General features: G+C 43.0%; 1 protein-coding gene across 1 annotated transcript; it reads right to left on the bottom strand.

The window, feature by feature from the left end:
- Window positions 1-763: 763 nt before the first annotated feature.
- Window positions 764-18,839, bottom strand: Nrsn1 (neurensin 1). Its single transcript, XM_032884913.1, has 4 exons — window positions 18,699-18,839; window positions 16,849-16,917; window positions 11,347-11,546; window positions 764-2,476 (listed from the first exon to the last, which is right to left on the bottom strand). Exons 3-4 carry the CDS (start codon window positions 11,536-11,538, stop codon window positions 2,078-2,080), a joined length of 591 nt encoding a protein of 196 aa, XP_032740804.1. The 5' UTR covers window positions 11,539-11,546; window positions 16,849-16,917; window positions 18,699-18,839; the 3' UTR covers window positions 764-2,077.
- Between the last annotated feature and the right edge of the window lie 501 nt (window positions 18,840-19,340).

Consider the following 19,340-nt stretch of genomic DNA (forward strand, 5'->3'; position numbering starts at 1 on the left):
AATTTCAGCCGCTCATTTCCCACTCCCCCTCTATAGCTGAAGGTGCCTGGAAGTACCATATAGTTTCTGAAGTGTGTGTCAAAGGGAAGATGCAGTGTAAATTCAACATAACCATGGCTTCTGGACCACCCTCTCCACAATGTAGTCCTACTACATGACTAGCTATAAGACAATTCTATCTGGTGATTTGTACCCACTGACAGGATGTAGCGTGCATCCCTACCCACTGTCAGGATCCCTATAGCCACTGTCATTCTTCCTGCTGCCACTGGCTCCAGTCTTTCCTCTATGTTGTTCAATGTCTGCCAAGTAGGCTGTGGGGGTGCTTATAGGTACCCACTACTACAGCGCTGGGGTGAGCAGAGGCAGGGGGTGGGAGGTGGCTGTTTCCTTCTATTCTGTCCATTGTGGCTTTCCCCACAAAGCTTTTTATCTAAGAGGCAGGCTTCTTCTACACTCAAGTCTGTACATTTTCAAGCTCCAGCTTTAGTTTTTATTCCAGATCCTAATAAAAAGTCAGGCCTCATTCTCCAGGATTCACTGTTACCAAGATGGGAGCAAGCATCTGAAAGGCACTCAGAATGATGTTTGGGACTTTGTGTAAGGCTTCAGAGAATAAAATTAAAGTGGTACTTCCATAGGAAGGTAAAGAAGGAAAGGAAACCAGAGCAGCTTCTCCACAACCTAGTGGATGATCCCCACTGAGGATGCTGATTGCCTTGTGTGTTATGCTGCAGGGTGCAAAACAAACACCACACAAAAAGACCACTAATTGCTTCATTTATTCTTCCATTTAGTCAGGGAAACATCAGAGCTTTTCAGTCTCGGAATGGAAAATTACATGTTGGGAGAGAAAAGAGACACGCTGGAGAGATGACAGTGCAGTTCTGGTCCGGTCCATTCGCACGTGTTATTTACCGTTGAAATGAAGACTATGTATACACACGAAGTCAAAACTCTAAGGAACACAGTTGAGAGAATACCAAAGTCAGAGTTTTCTCTTTCCTCTGCCTAATCTACATTTGCAGATTAAATGAAAATGTAAGGGACAAAGGGATCTGGGGACAATGGGATCTGGTGCTCAGTTTTTCCTATTTGAGGATTAAAATGCTTTTTAAGGCTAATATCAACCTGGGGCTTCTTATTTGAGAATAGCAAGTCTCTATAGGAACACATTGGCATCATCCAGCCTGCTTGGTTGGCTATTTCTGGTAAATACTGTTAAATATGCAGAGGAAACCAGGAGTCCAGTTCTGAGGATACCCCAACAGGAGACCATCACAAGATCCTCAGGAGACTCAGTGACATGAAAATAAATTTGGATACTTGAGCAGGGAAAGTTCTTAAATTCTCATACACAGGAGGGGAAACTGAGGCCCTGGGAACAAATTTTTTCACATGGCAAAGTTAATGGTAGGAACTCAAGTTTTCCATTATTTAACTGTTTTCAATTGCTGCATGAATATATACTCCCAGTATCATTGTTGATGTTGCTTTTACCAAGATTCCAAAATTGGCAATTTTACTTAAGTGAAAAGGAACAACATCTGAAGGAAACAAAATGATTTACATGGAACAATGATAAATTTTTGTTCACTTTTAGGACTTTTATGCTAAGATAGAGTTAAAAGTCTAACATCTGGATGAAAAGCAGGACACAGAGATTCTAGGAACATGTAATGATGATATCATACACAGAGATAGGCATGGAAGACAGCACCACACGGAAGGACCAGAAAAACCTATTATTAGAGAATGAAGTGGATCACGTTGATGACTGGTAGGCTGGTCTATACTATTCAGTGCTTTCAAGTAACAGGAAATAACACAACATTGATACACCAGAGAGACTAGTTCATGAAGGGCTGGCGGAACCCACTAGAAGTGGGCATGGACTGACAAATAACATCCACTGTCACCTGAATTGCACGTAAGCCTGCATGACACCTTGTCCAGCCCCACACAACTCTAGGGATAGGTCACTGCCAAATGCATGTTACCTCAAAAACTGACTGGCTACCTTTTTTAATGATGAGGTGTGTGAATCAGAGAGGGGAGGCCTGAGGTGGCAAATATTTCAGGTGGCTGTTAGAGGCTGCACATTCTGAACTCTGGACAAAGTGACAGGGATCTTGGTGTCCCCAGGGCCTGGAGTTTTAGTGATGGGTTGGGTATGGGCTTTAATGTCTGCAATTCTCTCTTTAAACTTCTGTTGAAGGAACTTTTCTTCTTTGGAATAGCTCTTGGCAAACACAGACATCAGTAGGCACCCTGCCATGGATGTGCCCCCGATGCAGAAGAGCACAGCCCCCACTAGCTTGCATGTGTCCAGGGCGCCGTTGTACTGCACAGCATGTGTGTCCACCACCATGAAATCGGCTTCACCAAAAGCTTCGATTTTGGGGGGCACAAGAAAGCCCACTGCCAGGACAGTTAGTCCGAGAATCACAAAGACAGTGCCTGAGATGAGTCCGACCTAGAGAGAGACAAGGACAGAGGCAGGAGAAAGTGAACAGCTGAACCCTTCTGCTTCCCTTCAGCCACAGGGCACCACCCATTTCTCCAGAATCCAGGCTATAACTAGCCACCTTCGATCTGCATGAAAACTGACTTAATCTTGTATCTAATCTAGACTGCTGGAGCAACCAGATCTTGGGGTAGAGAATTTAGCGTTTGAATACAAGCAGCACCAGACCAACCCCTATAGTTTCCTACTACTACTTGTACAAGCTGGAGGAACCTGCCTTTGTTCACATGCCTCACTTGGTGTTGAGGAAGAGAGAAACTTCCCTGATGCCCAGAGCTGGCCTGACTCTGTCCTGTGAAAACCTCAATCTCAATCAGAGGCGGCCATCTTACAATATGCTATGTCAGCACAACACATCTCATAGAGTGTCAATGCAGACCTGTGGCCATGCGGGAAGAAGACAAGACCAAGGCGTTTCATGATTTGGTCATAGCTTTTACAAAACAGGGTCACCCTGTAGGCTTCTCTTTCTGGCCAATAGGCCGATCTGTTACTCCTTTTTTTTTTTTAAATTTTTTTTACCATGTCGTCTTATTGTAATCTTCTTTCTGGTTGTTCCTTTAGTCTCTCCCAGAATCCCCTAACCAAAGCTACATCCTATAATTCATTCTTTCTTACTCCCTCATTCTGTGTTCCTGTGAGGTCATTATCTTCATTGCAATGTGTATCAAACCTAACATCCTTGGCAGACAGAGGTGGTCCTAGTGTCCGAGGCTTGAGAACCCTGACAATCCTCACAGATGTTGATGCCTTCTGAAAATAAGCCAGGAAGGCTCCATAGCCACCAGTTAAAGATGTGGGGTCTGCAGAGGGTCAGTCACTGGCTAAAACTAGACCCATCATAGAGACAGGGCCTGGAAACCACACAGATGACCCTGGACCAGTGCTCTGTTTCTTTCCATGTGTAGCTAAGTGAATGGGATTTGTTCAGATGCCAACATGTTAGAGCAACACAAGGAAGATAAATGTCTCAAGTCAGGATCTCCTTAAATGCAGCACTGCTGTGTTAGGCTCACTTATGTAACCAAATGCCTGGCTAAAGAAACTCATGAGAGGAAGGATTTGTTTGGGCTCAAGGGGATATGGTTTAGCATAGTGGGGAAGGAATGTCTGGGTCAACTCCATGGCTGTGAAAGCACAAAGACATGGCTTGCTCACATCTCTTCAGGATGCAGAGGAAGGGTGGTCAGTGGATGTGACAGCTAATCTTGGTTGTCAACCCGACTACAGCTGGAATCAACTGAAACTCCAACATCTGGGCAAGCCTGTCAGGAATGCTCTTGTTGGGATGGATCATTTAAGGTGGGAGGACACACATACCTCCTGGAGTCAGTGCACATGAACAGATGTGGACAGAGGAAGCGCTCCCTTTGTTGCCCGATTGCTCTCACTCTTTCTGGCAAGTTCATGCATCCTACTGCTGAGGCATTCATTCACTGTTATTGGAATCTATTTGTTTGGGATTCCAATGTAGACTGAACATCAGCAGTTCTCTAGGAATCCTCTGGGGACTCCAGCACCAGATCCAGACTACTGAGGCACCCAGCCTCATGGACTGAACTACTTCTGAATCCTTAGCCTGTTGGTTAGGAGATGGCCATGCTTGGACTATCCCAATTATAGCTTGTAAGCCACTCTACTGTCTCTCTCTCTCTCTCTGTCTCTCTCTCTGTCTCTCTGTCTCTGTCTCTGTCTCTGTCTCTCTCTCTCTCTCTCCACACACACACACACACACACACACACACACACACACACACACACACACACATTCATTCTATCAGTTCTGCCCTTTAGAGAACCCTTATTGATACTGTTGGCATTCTCCCTTTTCCATTTACAGTCATTCTAGATGTGCCATGCAGTGATGTGAGCCCACACATGAGGGGTGGGTAGACGCCCCTTGGGCTGTCATCCCGCAGCTTGTACTGGAATCATAGAAGCAAAGTTATTTGAATGTTTGTATCACCATTTTTTCTACTTATAGAATGACAAATGACTGTAATATCTACATTATGACATTGGCTAGTAACAAACTCTAAGGAGCAGCTATTATGATGTGGAAAAAAAAACCTTTGGTTAACAGCATTAAAACAGTTACTTAGCATTTGGAATAAAGAGTAGTTAACATTGGAATAAGGATTAACTTTCAATTTTTTAAATGTCTTTTTTTATTTCTTCCCATTCCTAATTGCTTTAAGTTTGAGTAACAAGGTTAGAAAAATAAGCAAATATATAGTCCTACTTAATCTTGGAATTTAAAGGAGGCGGTGAATTGATTGGGTGTTTAGCATCAGTGTGGCCCAGGCACCATGCTAGATGCAGTGTATTTAACATAGCTGCTTAAGAAATAGAGATTTTCATAGTCAATGTCAGAAGCTGTAGCCTATAGGGTTGAAGAAATGCATTCCAGGCTTCTGTAGTTAATATAATTTGGATCAACGTGAGCCCTGGTTTTCTTATGCCCACAATACTCTGCCAATTACTATTTTGCACATTTCCTGCCTATTTATTTTAATGTCTAAAGAGTTTTATTCACCATAGATGGACACATTTCCTTTAATATGATACAATTAAGAAACTAAAAAAAAAAAACCCAAAATATGTCATTGTGAGACTATATACAAGCAGAGAAGCTATTCTGGGTAAGATGCAAGCGACAGGGGAAAAATTGGATTGCAAAATCATATTTTGTATTGCTAAAAATGATGGTAAGTAATTCACCTTCAGAGACTAGCCATTATTTATAACTCTTCAAAAATGACTCACGTTGGAAAATTCTGGAAGCATAAACTAAATTAACTTAAATATCCATGGTGACTAGCTTCCCATGACACTAAATTACCTCCTTCCTCAGATACTGAAGCTCAGACACGGGGTGGGATAGAGCTGTGTCAGTCTTAGTTTTACAGTTCCTGCAGATCTCAGGAGGCAGGAGACTTGCCTTTTCTGCCTCTTCTCTTCAGAGTTCATACTGAATCCTGACTCTGAAGTCATTCTTGACTGGCAAACTCCAGCCTCCAGCCTACTGGAAGTGGACCCCGGTGACCTCAGCATGGCCTTCTTAGCTGAGCAGCACACAAGACAAAATTTACTCTTAGACTATCACTCACAAGCTAACTGCTAAATATGACTTCCACATGGAGGGAGTTCTGTTCTATAAGTACCTCACGCTAACAGCTTACGCTATTGGAGCATCCATGGTGGAAGGTCTGAACTTTGGCCAGGCAGAGGCTCCTTCCTACCTTATACCTATTAGGGTATCAGAGGAGGGAAGCGGAGACAATCATCATTGGCTATCTGCAATCAATGCAAATGTCTTGTAACCCCTAAACAATGTGACCCAGAGGGGAACTACAAACATGTTAAGACATCAGGAGACAGCTTGCCACCATAGGCATGAAGGAGTAGTGAATGAATCATGATGAAACTGCTTCTTATATTCCCATACAACCACCAAGGGGAGGGTAGGTGGACTGTATAGACTGATGCCGATATCATGTTGGAATATTGGAAGGAATTAAAATTGGGGATGAGTCCATCAGGCAACATGTGAACAGTATCTAATCATAGTTGTGAGTTGAAGCAGGCAGTCTTAGGTCTAAGAGAAAAATCAGTAAAAAGCACAACCCCACAAGGGTCATTTGGGGCTCTAAGAGAGCACTGAAGTTTTCCTCAGTGTCATGTGTGTGGGAGGCTAGAATGCTCCTGGAGAGGTTCCATTCAGGTCCCATGAGCATCCTCAGGCTATGGGGTGGGACCAGTCTTGGCAGTGAGTTTGAAGGACCTCACTGGGTGTTGGTGAACTTCCACAGCAGCATCAAGGCCAGAGTCTAGGCTGTGACTCCCCATGCCTACCCGAGCTCTGCAGAGCATTCGTGAAACCCATCCTCTGCTGTGGCAAGGGAGAGTTGGCTAGAGAGGCAGACTTGGGTTCCAGAAACCAGCCAAAGAATTGCTGTTATTTCGACCAACATTTCCTTCCTTGTTTCCCAATGTGCTGGTGAAGTCTGAATTCACAGTGTGTGCCAAGCCGGAAGGCAGAGCCAGCAGCCAGCCTCTGTAGCACAGCTGCTTTGGCACAGAGGAGGCAATAATGACTACTGGAGGCAGAAGCAGCTAGGCATGGAGGAAGAGCCTGTAGGGGAGAAGGCTGGATGGAGCTGGGTTTGAAGGAGCCGTCTGGGATGGAGATCATTCAAAGCTCATGGGGAGTGAGAATTGGATTTTGGTCCTTTTCTTTCTCTGAGGACTGCTGTAAGCCCTGAGCTCTGAGTAGTGGAAGGTCTCTGCCCCTGCCCATGACAGCAGCAGGGTCTTGCTCATTGATACCTCCCCCCTCCAACCTCTCCCTAATTCCCCAACCCCCGCCCTCGGATTCTGAGCTCTACCAAGTGAAGCATGATGCAAAACTGGTTTAACTGTTTCTTCAGGCTTGACTCCACCCAGTATGCATTACCCTTCACCAGAGTAATGAACTTACCCATCAGGCCTTGCACTTCACAGAAATTGTCTCCTCTAGCACACAGGCAAATGTAATAGCTTCCAAATTCAATAATTATTTTAGCTTCCACTCCTTGTGGTCACTCCTGACCTTGACATCTGATCTTAGTCCTATGATGCCTGAAAACTGCTTTCTCCTAATTATTAAAGTTTCTGAGTCACAAAGATTATCATATACATTAAAAATATGTATTCATTCCAGTTTGTGAGATACTCCTTAAATCTAAATACTATCTCTTCTCCCCATCATACTCTGTACACTATGAGGCTTTGGAGAAATTCCTACTGCATCCAAAGCCTTCTGTGGGCCTCTGAATGCATTTCCAACTCACTCTGACCTTCTCTGCAAACCTTCAAACCACCCTTGTTCCACTGCTTGCTCTGTCTGGGTCCCTGCTCTCTGCTATCCTCTTCCACTTCTCCACATTTGCAAGGCCCTTCTTTCTACCATGGTACCCTGCTCCTGCAGATGTTCAAGGAGTCTCCACTGGGGGCAACTTCTCCAGACTGCATCAGATAAACACTTTCTCCTGTTTTCCAAACTCTGTGTTCCCAATATGTACCGTAACCACTTTGATAGGAACAGTTTGATAGGAACTGCATTCTAATAACCTGTGTCTATATTCCTTCCTCCACTGAACTGTAAATTGCTATATCTTATTCAGAGGGAAAAATGGATTCTGTTAGTCTATTGCACTTACCAGGTGGTCGAGGTTCTAGACATTACATGTGTAAGATAAAAGGGGGAAAACATTAACATCGTCATTTACTGTGGGTTCTTTATTTTCAATCTATAGTTGTACAGCGTTTAATGAGTTTGCAGCTCCCAAACCACACAGCAGTGCTTTGGATGTGTGGTAGACAAGTAAGCTTTTGTGGAGTGAAAGGAGAGCACAGAGATAGGTGCCATATATAGACAAGCTGGGAGGGCAGAGTATGGATTCAAACCCAAGACCATGGGACTGCACTTTCTGTTTTCCTGAAGCCTGTCCGGTCTGCTCACGTCTCAGGAGTTCAAGGGTGGAATGCTAGCTAACAAGGCACTGTGAGCACAGCCCCAAGGGACAGAGTGGCTGCACTCTTGCAATTCCACAGTAGAGGGAAAGAGGTTGCAAGCAACTTGAACCTCTATTGCTGCGATTTGAAAAACCAAGGAAAAACATTAAAGAAGGTCTGACTGGGCCATGTGTGCAATGGAGGCCTTTTCTGTATTATTACTAAGTTCTTCTAGAGAACACTTCCACTCAGCCTGTTTTGGAAGTTCCCCAGAATGGCCAGCTTCTGTCATGGGTAGAGCTAATGTCACCAAGACAGACTCCTTAGGCTATGTTGGCTGGTGTTAGGCGTCTATGTGAAGGCGGCCTCAAAGAAACGTCAGCCTATGTTTCTCCAACACAGGCCTAACACAACAGGAAACAAAGATTTGGCCTTTACTCGTGTAACATAGAAAGGAAAAATATAAAAATATTAACATTTTAATATTAATATTAAATGGAGCTGGTCATTCACTGTGAGTTCTTTGTTTTCAGTTCACAGTTGTATGCCATTAATGGATTTGCAGTCCGCCAAGTCACACAACCAGTGCTTTGGATGTACACAAGTGCTTAAGTATTACTTATGTCAATGTCATTTAAAGATATTGGCAAAATAAACACATTCCACTCATTCCACTCAGCTGTACACACACACACACACACACACACGGAGAGAAAGACAGGAGGGAGGAGGGGAGGTGAGAAGGAAGGAGAGGGTGGAGGGAAAGGCCTCAGAGAGGAGGGAGGCAGTCGCCTGCACAAGGTAAACTTGGCTCAACTATGCACTTACTCATCCAGGCCAATAAGGATTCATCTGAGCTGAGATCTCCACAGAACAAGAATACTGACTTGTCTAACTCTAATACAGATTCTGTGACAACAGAATGATTTTGAATTAACACAAGGCTCGAGTCATCCACACTAACAACTATGTTATCCAGTGTGTAATTCACTAGATTTCTAGTTCATTTCCACTTCAGAACTTAGTACTCTAATTGGCATGAAGCAACGGGTGCTAACACACCCATATCTTACTGAAGGTACAGTAGCCATTGTCTTAAGCACGTTCTAAACACTGTGAGTCTCACATTACTTACCTGGGAAGTGAAGTGACACTACCCAAAGTGACAGAACTAAAACACAGAGCATGGGTTTGCATTCATATGGCCTGAGATGGGAATCTACACTCATACTCCCTAGGCAGAACTGCCTCTTGCTACACTGTATTAATAGTGCATTTTGGTTTATGTCAATATCTGGGTAAAAATGGTGTGCTCTTTCAGAATCAGCACAGAATCTTGGAGATGGAGGAGACCCCAGGCATGCTCTGAGGGCGAATCTTCTCACTGTCCTTCCCTAAAATTCTCTCCTTTTCTTAAGCACTGGCACATTCCAGTAGCCTTTTCTCTCTGTGTTCATTGTCTTTGCCCAGGCTGTCCTGACTGGGACCTTCTGTACATTCTGTGAGTGACCTCAAACTCATGAGCTGGGACAATAAGTTGATATGGCCACTAGAGGTCTATCTATATTGGTGTAATAGTTCTCTTCACACCGTCCCGTGCCTCTGCTAGAAATCTTCATCTAAGCAGTCGCTGCGCCATCCAGGACACAGCGCTCAGGCCGAGGTCTGAGGCCTTGCTTGATGGCTTCTTTTCATTAGTGCATTTTGACAGCCTGGCCATTACACTTTCTGCTATGCTGGACTGTTTCAAGCCATCATTGACACCTTCCTAATCTGACCTTCCACTGTCTCTTGCCTTGGTACTTTAACTGCTTCTGAACTTACCTAGCTGTGTTTGCCCTCCAGTGGTTATTTTCTGCTCAGTAGCCAGAAAGACAATGAAAATACGAGTTACTCTGACTTCTTCAGATGGATTTCCCTGTTTCTCGAGATAAAGACCTATGTCTTCACCATTGTCTATGAGACTTCATAGGCACCATCTGTGCTGTTATTTTCCTGAATTTGTTGTGTTCCCCATTCTAACGCGTGCTTCCAGACTGGACATCTTCCCTCTTCCATGGATTTTGGGATTGCTGTGTTCCCAGTGCTGGATGACTCTCAGCCTGAGAACGTTCTGGTCTGCTCCACCCGCCTCGCTGTGTTTCCATGTCTTCTGCTTACCTTTCTCCATCCCTGCAACTCAATCTTCCTCATCTTCTTCCTCTTACTGTACCTCTGCCCATCTACACAACCTTCTTATGTGTGTGGCTGTTGCCACTTGACATGTTGTTAGGGACTTTATGTGGGCACACCAGCATTAATCTCTCTCTTCTTCCTGACTGTGGATGCTTGGGCTAACTGCTTTGGGGCCGTGGGGGTAGGGAATCCTTTATTTCCTGTTTATCATTTCTAGCACTTCAGCCCAATCATTATACAGATGGAGTCAGTGCTAAGTATCTCTAGAGACACCGCATGCACTTCCTAATGAGGCACCTCAGAGAGACTCAGAGATCCCCTATATGGTGATGACAGAGCTGGTGTTAGGACTTCAGGGCCATGTTTCAGAGTCAGTGTTTGCTCAACACCATTGTTTCTTTCTAGTTATTGTTACAGGGGGTTAACTGATAACAAGTTAGTTCCTTCTCTCCTCACTGTGATAAGACACGTGGAAGAAGCGAATGAAGGGGTGGGGGTTACCGTGGGGTCCCAGGGGAATATAATTCACCATGGCTGGGGAAGGAAGGCCTGGCTCCTGACTGTAGTGGCAGGGGCTTGCTTCCTTTGCTCAATCAGGAAGCACAGGGCAGATAGGAAGCCAGGATATCTCAAGGCCCAGTCTCCAGGGACCCACTTAGTCCAGCTGGTCTCCATCTCCTAAACATTTTTGCCATCTCCCAAACCAGCATCAGAGGCTGGGAACCAAATGTTCAAACACAGGTGCCAGTGGGGGACATTTAAACTACAACAGATACTATTCAGACTGTAAGGGAGGCTAAAGGAACCCAGGGCTCTGCTTCTGAGTCCTTCACAGTTAACCACTGAACTGGCAAGTTAAAGCCCAGCAAGACTACTAATTACCTGACCTTTGAACCTACTCCTGTTTAACCAGCTTATCAAGTAATAATGTTGCATTTAGAGGCTTTCTTTGACCCCAAACTTATAATCTCCTTTCCGAGGGAGTAGTAATGCATTTAATGTCACTGAGATCGAGGCACGCAATCTCAGTTCTCTGTAGCTCTGGTATTTTTCATATATATATATATATATATATATATATATATATATATATATATATATATATATATATATATATATATAATTATATTCAATTGCTGGTTCCTCACCTTCCAGAATACTGAGCTCCACCTGTTAGGCGATCTCTGGATCTGGAAATCATCCTCATACTCCCAGATAGAGGCAGTGCAGTCCTCATAAAACTGATGCAGGTAGGACCGAACTCCATAGCGCCGCTGGTACCCACCCTCAGTGTCAGCCTGGGCTTGCCTGGACCCACAGGTGTTGCTGCAGGAAGTCATCTTCCTAGCTGGAAAGGGAGCATCCACAGCAATCAGCCCCATGGGGTTAGTTCTTGGACCTCAGGCTCAAAAGGCATATTAAATGCAAGAGTAATTCCAGGCCAACCTATTCAAACAATTCTCTTTTTTCAGTGAAGAAGCAACTTCAAAGATTCACTTACCTTACCATCTGCCCTTCTCTTCTGTTGAGTAAAAGCACCTCCAGTGTGCAATGGCTAGAATTGGCTCTCCCCAAACAAAGGAGATACACCAGCCTCAGTCACTTAAATTATATAGGCACATAAGAAGTGGCAATAAAGGAGCTATGACACCAGACCTTTAATGTAAGACATTTGTGGGCACTCACTGGCCATGGACAGAATCTGTCTCTGTTCATCCTGGAGTTTTAACCACATTCCTTTCCAGAATGTGTACGGCATTCCTCTTAGCACTTTCCAGAGCTCATGTAACATCTGATGTTAACTAATTGCTAAGTCATATGGAAACTTCGTTAGAGAGCCGGGGAGCAACTTGTATGGTTTATTAACCATAAGTGACTGCGCCATTAACTTACACCTCACTTGTTTTAGCCCCATGCATTTCATGGTTATTTGTAGATATGTCTGTGTGGGTGTGAAAATTTAATGCAGACAACAGACCACCCTTTTTTCCTATTTCCTTCCAAGTGTCTAGTATAAATAAGACGTAAGAAAAGTAAACAAAACTGAGCTGGCTAGGGAACTACCTTTGCAAGATGGAAATTTAAGATTGATTGTTCCAGTTGTTACTCTTGGAGAGAGAAGTTTAAAAGGATTTGATTAATAATTTATGTTGTTTTTAAAATAAACTTTATTTAATGCGTTTGGGTGTTTTTTCTGCTCTTAAGTGTTCGCATGCCTGGTACCAGCTAAGGGCAGAGAGGTGTTATCCCCTGGAGCTGGAGCCACCGTGTGGGTGCTGTGACTTGAACTGAAGTCCTCTAGAAGAGCAGCCAGTGCTCTTAACCACTAAGCCCGATGTTTTTGTTTATTCTTTTTAGTAAGGAATTACTGAGGGGGTCATAGGTTGGTGAGTGAGGGGCTTCTCAATTCTATGTTTTTTGACTTTTCTGATCTCTGTATAAGCAGATAGGTATTTAGCTAGAAGTGGGAAATATTTGGTATTTTTCAGTTTCTTGTAGATTATTTTCTCACTAGAAAGATATTTCTCTAGGAAAGTCTTAGACTGTGCTATAATCTAGGCCAAGAAAGAGGCATTAAATGTTCTACTTGCTTATCCAGGAACCAGCTAGTAATGTCCACAGGACAAAACTGTTCCCTGTAGTTCTGTCAGATTTCTTTGTGATTACTTAGTTTGTTTGGACAATGTGATGGTTATCTTGATTGCCAACTTCCAAGAATGTAGAATCACCAAGGGAACAAACTCCAAAAAATACCTGTGAAGGGTCTTCTAGATTCAGATCATTGAGGTGGGAAGTATTTCTGTAAAGGCTGGTAGTACTAATCCATGGCCTGAACAGAATAATGGGCTGAACACTGGCATTTATCTCTCCTTCCTGAACATGGATGTAATGTGACCTCAAGTTCCTGCTGCCATGTTAGGCTATACCCCAGAGCAGTGAGACAAAATAAACTCTTCCTTGCATCGGCTGCCTTTGTCAGTGTCTTATCCCAGCAACTCATAAAGTAACCAATACAGACAGGTAATGGTGAAAGTGAGACTAGTCCAATGGGAACAAAGCAAGCTCATAAGAGCATCCCTGCATAAGTACTCTGGCCACAGATGGGTTTGGTTAGAAAATATAATCAAATTTGAGAAAGTATGCTCTTGGTGTCAGAAGGATGGCACAGCAGAGGGAATCCTGTCCCCTTGCCTCATCTTTCTATATGCTGGCCAGTATTACATTTGACCTCTATGTTCTATTCAAGAACAACTAACTCTAAGAAAAAAATGGTCTGAAGAACATGTCAGGAGAGGTAAAGAAAGGTAAACATTTCAAAAGAGAACTTTTAGACATTCAGAGGGGTTTGACTTCATAACTCACCGAGGCTTTAGAAAGCACTTTGTCTGTTTGCAGCAAAGCCTGAGGGATCAAAAGATTGGTACCTAACTCATATCTTAAGTGCTAGGATGACCTCTCCAGTAACTTCTATGTAATGCTTATACAATGAAAATGATTAATAAGAGCCTATTACCAGTGACACACAAGTAGGATAATTTTAGAGTTGCCTTCTTTGAAGACATTCTAATAAAACTTTTTTTTAGTCAGCTGGAAATTGGGTTGGTATTACTAACTCTGCTTTGTCATTGAGGAAACTGAGGTATAGAAAAATCATCTTGGTAAAGGTTACACTGTGAGTCAGGGAGGAGACAAAAGATGACAGTTACTACAATATGCAGGAGCTTGTCTGAATCAGAGGTTTGTGTAGTCAGAATCAGCTCACCTAGATGGTTTATATAATCTACAAATCTGCAGCGCATCAGAGTCTTCACCATGAAGAAAGATACAGGATAGAGGAGGAATGAAAATGCCCTTTATAGCAACACGAGGAACTACTTTACTTGGTTGCTGGAGTTCCCACTCGTAAGACTCAGCTCTGCTGAGCAGGTCCCTGAAACTCACTGCATTCATTCTCTACCCAGCTCACTTCCAGCATACTTTGTGATACCCTTTCATTAAACTTTGCCAATAACAAAACAGAACGAAAATCCAATATGAGAGGAAGAACAAAGGGCAGAAGGACAGGGTGCCCTGAAGTGAACACTGTGACCCTGAGCTGGCATTCCTCTTTAAACTGGACCATTAGTGATGTTGATGTGTTCGTTCCCAAGGAGAAAGCTTGCTGACTCTTACTTCATCTTCCAAGGGCACAGGCATGAACAAGAAGAGCCTGGCCTGTGTCATGTTAGCCACACAGAGCAGAGAGTGGACTCAGGCACTTGTTTCTGGTCACGACCTCACTCGCAAGCTTATTAACTTCTCAGGGCTGTGGTTTCATTATCCTCCCAATAAGAAGGTTGGAGTGGACTAAGGTTTATGTCTTCCAGGTGTGTTTTTCTAGGGGTTTTTGGCTACACAACTTCAGAATGAGATGTTTACTTTTTGTTGGGTCTACAACTGAGCTTATTGATTTCTACCTCCTCACGGACTGTCAGTCACAGACATGTCCTTAATTGCAGTGTGTGTGAAGTTTAGCTTAAGGTGAGTGTAAGCTGCTCCCTAGGTTACCTACTTGCATTAAACAGGTTGGGTGTTTGTAGATTGCTTGTTAAACACCCCACTTCAGGGTCATGCATGTTGCCTTCAATAGTAGCACCTGGATGGGAGGAGGTGTCTGAGAAGATTCACATACCTCCCTCAAGATGCAAGTTAGGACTGATGTCTGGAAGACAATGATCACTTTGTAAATGAGTTTTAAAATATACCATAGCAGATTGAGGGTATGGGGTCTAAGAACTTCATCAGAGCTATATAATTCAAAGAAGTTAGTAAGTCAGAAAACTAGCTGTCTCCATACAACGAATGTTATAATTATTTGGAATCTGTTGACTGACATCCTTGTTGTTAGACAAAGGATGCATGAAGTCATGTCACAAAGCAATTTTAAAGCTGGTCAATTACTAAAATGATATGCAATAAACTAGGATGGAGACAGGAACACAAAGGTGGGCAAAGGCCTGTGAACTTGAATCAGAACTCCCTTATTGAGTAAGGCTTTGTTACAGCCACAAAACAGCTGCATCAATGTTATTTATGGTTATTAAGGGGTAGACCTAAGGGGGCTACATTATTTAGAGAAAGCTTTAATATGCAGGAAGTAGAAGGCATAGAAGAAGATAATCGAGCTTTCTAGAATTATATTAAATTATATTAAATGACACAGTATTGGTATATAACATTCTACCAACTAGCTATACATCCAGTCTAGAATCCTGACAGCATGCCATCTGTGTGGGTCTATTTGCTCACCTGTGAAGAGGGATTTGTTTGTATTCTCCCTGAGGGACCTTGTAGATACTGAAAAATGAGGACTTTTCACAGCTTTCTTCTTCCTATCACTGGTCCTTAATAAAATAGCCTTCATGTACAACATTTGCAGTAGGTGAGAGCACACATGCTGAGATCGACATCTTGGCTAGACAGATCCCCATGGGCAATGCTGCGAGTACATGGATCAATGTACCGTGGTATCAGTTGCTGAGAATTTTAATTTTGGGATAACATATGCAGTTATTTTTATTTTATTTTAAAAGTGCTCACAGTCATGGAAATAGAAATGTCTTTATGCCTCCTGCAACTCTGAGGATATCACAAACACAACACTATTTATCTTCATGGTCTCCTTGAGAGAAAGGAAGCAGCAAATGCAGGCACATACTGGATGAGTGTTTTCCCATGGCTCTATGTGTGAGTCACTTGTGGGCCAGGCCCTGTTCTCTTTATTCACTTTGAAATAACTCTCAATTTTTCATACTGTTTTCTCTCCCTCAAAATAATTCTGAGCTAATGAGAGTGACATTACCATTAGAGTCACTTTCCACAGGGCTGGTGCTGCAAGGCACAAGGTATAGACACAGTCCATTGAGACCATTTATCCAGAACCAAACCCAAAAGGTCACATCCCTTAAAAGACTCTATGAGATTCACAGTGCACACAGGAAAGCATGAAAGCCTGTTAAGAGCCTTGCCACTTTGAAACTGAGCATTTTTGAATTATAGCATGACCATAAAACTTGAAATGTGTTTCTACCAATGGATATTTTCTACCAACAGAGATATTTTGAATAATCAGAGAGATAGCAGTTTTGTGTAATGAGGTCTTTTTATACTTGCCATGCCAGTGCATTAGCAGTCACTTTTATAATTTAGAAAATAGGAATAATAGGATATAGTTAATTTACTCATTATCAGCTGCCTGAATCTTCCAAGTGTTGGCTATCCATCTCAACTTATCCACATATTTTTACATCTATCTGGCATTTTTCTATCTATCGATTATCATCTACTAATTTTTCTACGCATCCATATAATCTGTTATTTTTTATCCATTTACACATTATTTGTTTATCTATATCATATATGTATCATCTTATCTGTCATCAATCTATCATCTTTCTTTTTATTTTCTACCTGTCATCTATCTATCTATCTATCTATCTATCTATCTATCTATCAATCATCTATCTATCTATCAATCATCTATCTATCTAATTTATCCATCCATATACATATATTAATATGACATGCAAAGTTCAAAACCAAAATAAGCATTCTTCTCCTTTTAAGCTCTTCCTTATCTGCATTCACAGATAACAAAAGCTGACTCTTACCTTCAAAGTTCTCCTTGTACTCTGCCTGTTTATTCTTTGATCTTTCTTTTAGAAGCTCATTCTTCAATTCTATTTAAGAAAACAGAATAATAACTCTGTAGATATGGCCCAGAGCCAAATAAAAAATTTAAAAGCCACTTACAAAACCATTGACCAAGATCTTCTTGTGAAAGAGCAGTGTTGGATTTTCTTCAAATAAAAACAAAGAACAAAACCAAAGGAAAAAAAGCAAACAAAAGCAAACTCAAAAGTCTAACTTATGTTTTAAAACTTTCTAATGGCTTTTCATGATAATTTTTAGCATGATTGTAGTGACATAAACCCGAGGGTTTTGTGAGCCCTTGCATACCATATAGGTGCTGCTTTTATCTTGATATCATTGTTTTTCCCGGAAGTTGACAACACTAACTTGACTGCTCTGTTCATATCACACACATTACACGTGAAGGATGATATCTGGTTTCCTAGACATATCATAACCGCTCTGCAAAACAAATGAGCTTTCCAATCCTGTGTCTTCTGAGAAGCTTACATGCATCACACCCTCAGCAAATCTCTTTGGACAATTTACTCATTGTGTTTAGTTAAACTTCCACATCCGTTCTCTTCCTATCATGATCAGTTTATTTTCCAGCTGCTCAAGAGAAGCAGGTGCCTGTGCAAAATTCAATTAAGAGACCTCTGCTAGCTACTGAGCTATTGCTTTCCTGCATTACTCCAGTATTGTGAAATAAAACAAACAAACAAACACCAGAGGGCCAGATCATCTAAAAGGCCACTAAAAATCCTGTTGATCAGATACCCGTTGCATTTGTAGGAGAAAGCAAAGGTTAGGAGGGGAGATAGGTGAGCCTAGAAAAGACATAATAAACTGCCTTCAATATTTCTATAGTCAGTCTATAACGAAGAATAAATATCTGTACTGTCTTCAAGATCCATTTCTTTGCTCCTGAAGTTTGGGTGGTATACAAGCCAACATTAGAGTCTAGGAATTGAATTAACAAAACAAATCAAGCCAGTTAATAGCTACTACCTCACTACCTTCTTCTGTCTCCTAGATTTCCCTCTTTGCCTCCCCTAGTTTCTGTCTTTGTCTCTCCCTCTCAGCAGTGTCCTTTCCTTTCCTTGTTGTGTTTGAAGAAACTGATGGTTTGGTCCTCTACCAAAGCACCGTCTGTCTGGAGTCCTGGGAGCTCTCCAAGGTCCTGAAAACATTGGCGCCACAGAGCCAGGAACCAATTAAGTCTACACTAGCTGTTCCAACTACAGCTGGTTTGTGAGGTCACCAGCCTTGGTCTGACCTCCACCCTCGTGTCCCTACCCAATAACAAAACGAAGTAGGTTCTAAGATCTTATCAAAACATCTTTAGACATGGCTAAGGACTGGGGAGGACCAGTGGTGGTGATTCCGGTAGAGAACGAGTCAAATCAGCCTGGAAGAGAAATCTAAGAAGCCTTGCAAACTCTAAATCTATCTGTTCCTTGCTGAAAATACAACTTTTTTGGTCTTACAGGAAGGAAACTCTTTAAGTTTTTAGCTGTACAACACCTAAATTCTTACATAACATAGACCACAATCCCCCAAAGCATGAAGTTGGTTGCTTCAAATTGCCACGTTTTGTGTATTTTAATGTGTGTGTGTGTGTGTGTGTGTGTGTGTGTGTGTGTGTGTGTGTGTGAGTTAATAAGGAGGGAGGAAGAGGGGAATCTGGGGTGGGGGGAGTGGGTAGGAGGGAGAGAAATTGATTGATAGAGGTTTGTTTGTGAGGAGGGCGGGAGGAAAGAGAACTGGAGGAGAATGAGGTGGAGAGGTAGACCCAGAACAGCCCTCAGCCCTCCCGCTGCTTTACCTGTCCCTCCAATCCCCGACCCGTGGAGCAAGTGCAGCCGACCTAGCCGCAGATCTCTCGCTGGGGTCCCATCACCACCGCCACCACCACCGCCGCCGCTGCTGTCGCCACTCCCGCCTCTCCAAGCTCAGCTGCACGTGATTGACAGCTAGCGGCTCACGTGCTCGCGCAGCCCGGGCGCGCGCGGCTACGAGTAGGGGCCGGGGCCGCGCAGAGCAGGCGGGCAGCCTGTGGGAAGGGCCGACCTGGAGCACCGCCCCTTCCTGTGGTAGCTCCTTGTCCCCACCCTGGCCTTGCTGAGCGCCAGCTCGCTCACTGTTTACCTTACTTCCTGCTTTCTTCTCTGGCTCCAGCAGTATTGTGTCTCAAAGGGCTTTTGTTTTCCACCCAAGGATTAGGGATTGAACTCTGGGCCAAGAGCTAGCGCTTTACTACTGAGCCATATCTCCTCCCTTTTCCTATTTTAACTCTCAAAAGTTGTACAGGCTGGTCTTAAACCCACACAAGCCCAGACTGGCCTTGAACTTTTGATTTTCCACTTTAACCTCCCAAGTAGTTGGGATGACAAGCTGCACCACCAAATCCGTTTTTGTTTTTGTTTTGTCGTTTTTAAATAGATTTTTAAAAAAGTAAATAGAGCAA

The sequence above is a fragment of the Rattus rattus genome, chromosome 14, assembly GCF_011064425.1.
Source record: "Rattus rattus isolate New Zealand chromosome 14, Rrattus_CSIRO_v1, whole genome shotgun sequence".
Lineage (NCBI taxonomy): Eukaryota > Metazoa > Chordata > Mammalia > Rodentia > Muridae > Rattus > Rattus rattus.

Bases quoted from the DNA above. Each gene is read 5' to 3' on its own strand.
- Nrsn1 (XM_032884913.1), bottom strand. From the start codon at position 11,538: ATGACTTCCTGCAGCAACACCTGTGGGTCCAGGCAAGCCCAGGCTGAC. The intron at 2,477-11,346 runs GTGAGGAACCAG...GTCTCTCTCTAG, and splicing joins GGAGCTCAGTATTCTGGAAG to GTCGGACTCATCTCAGGCAC.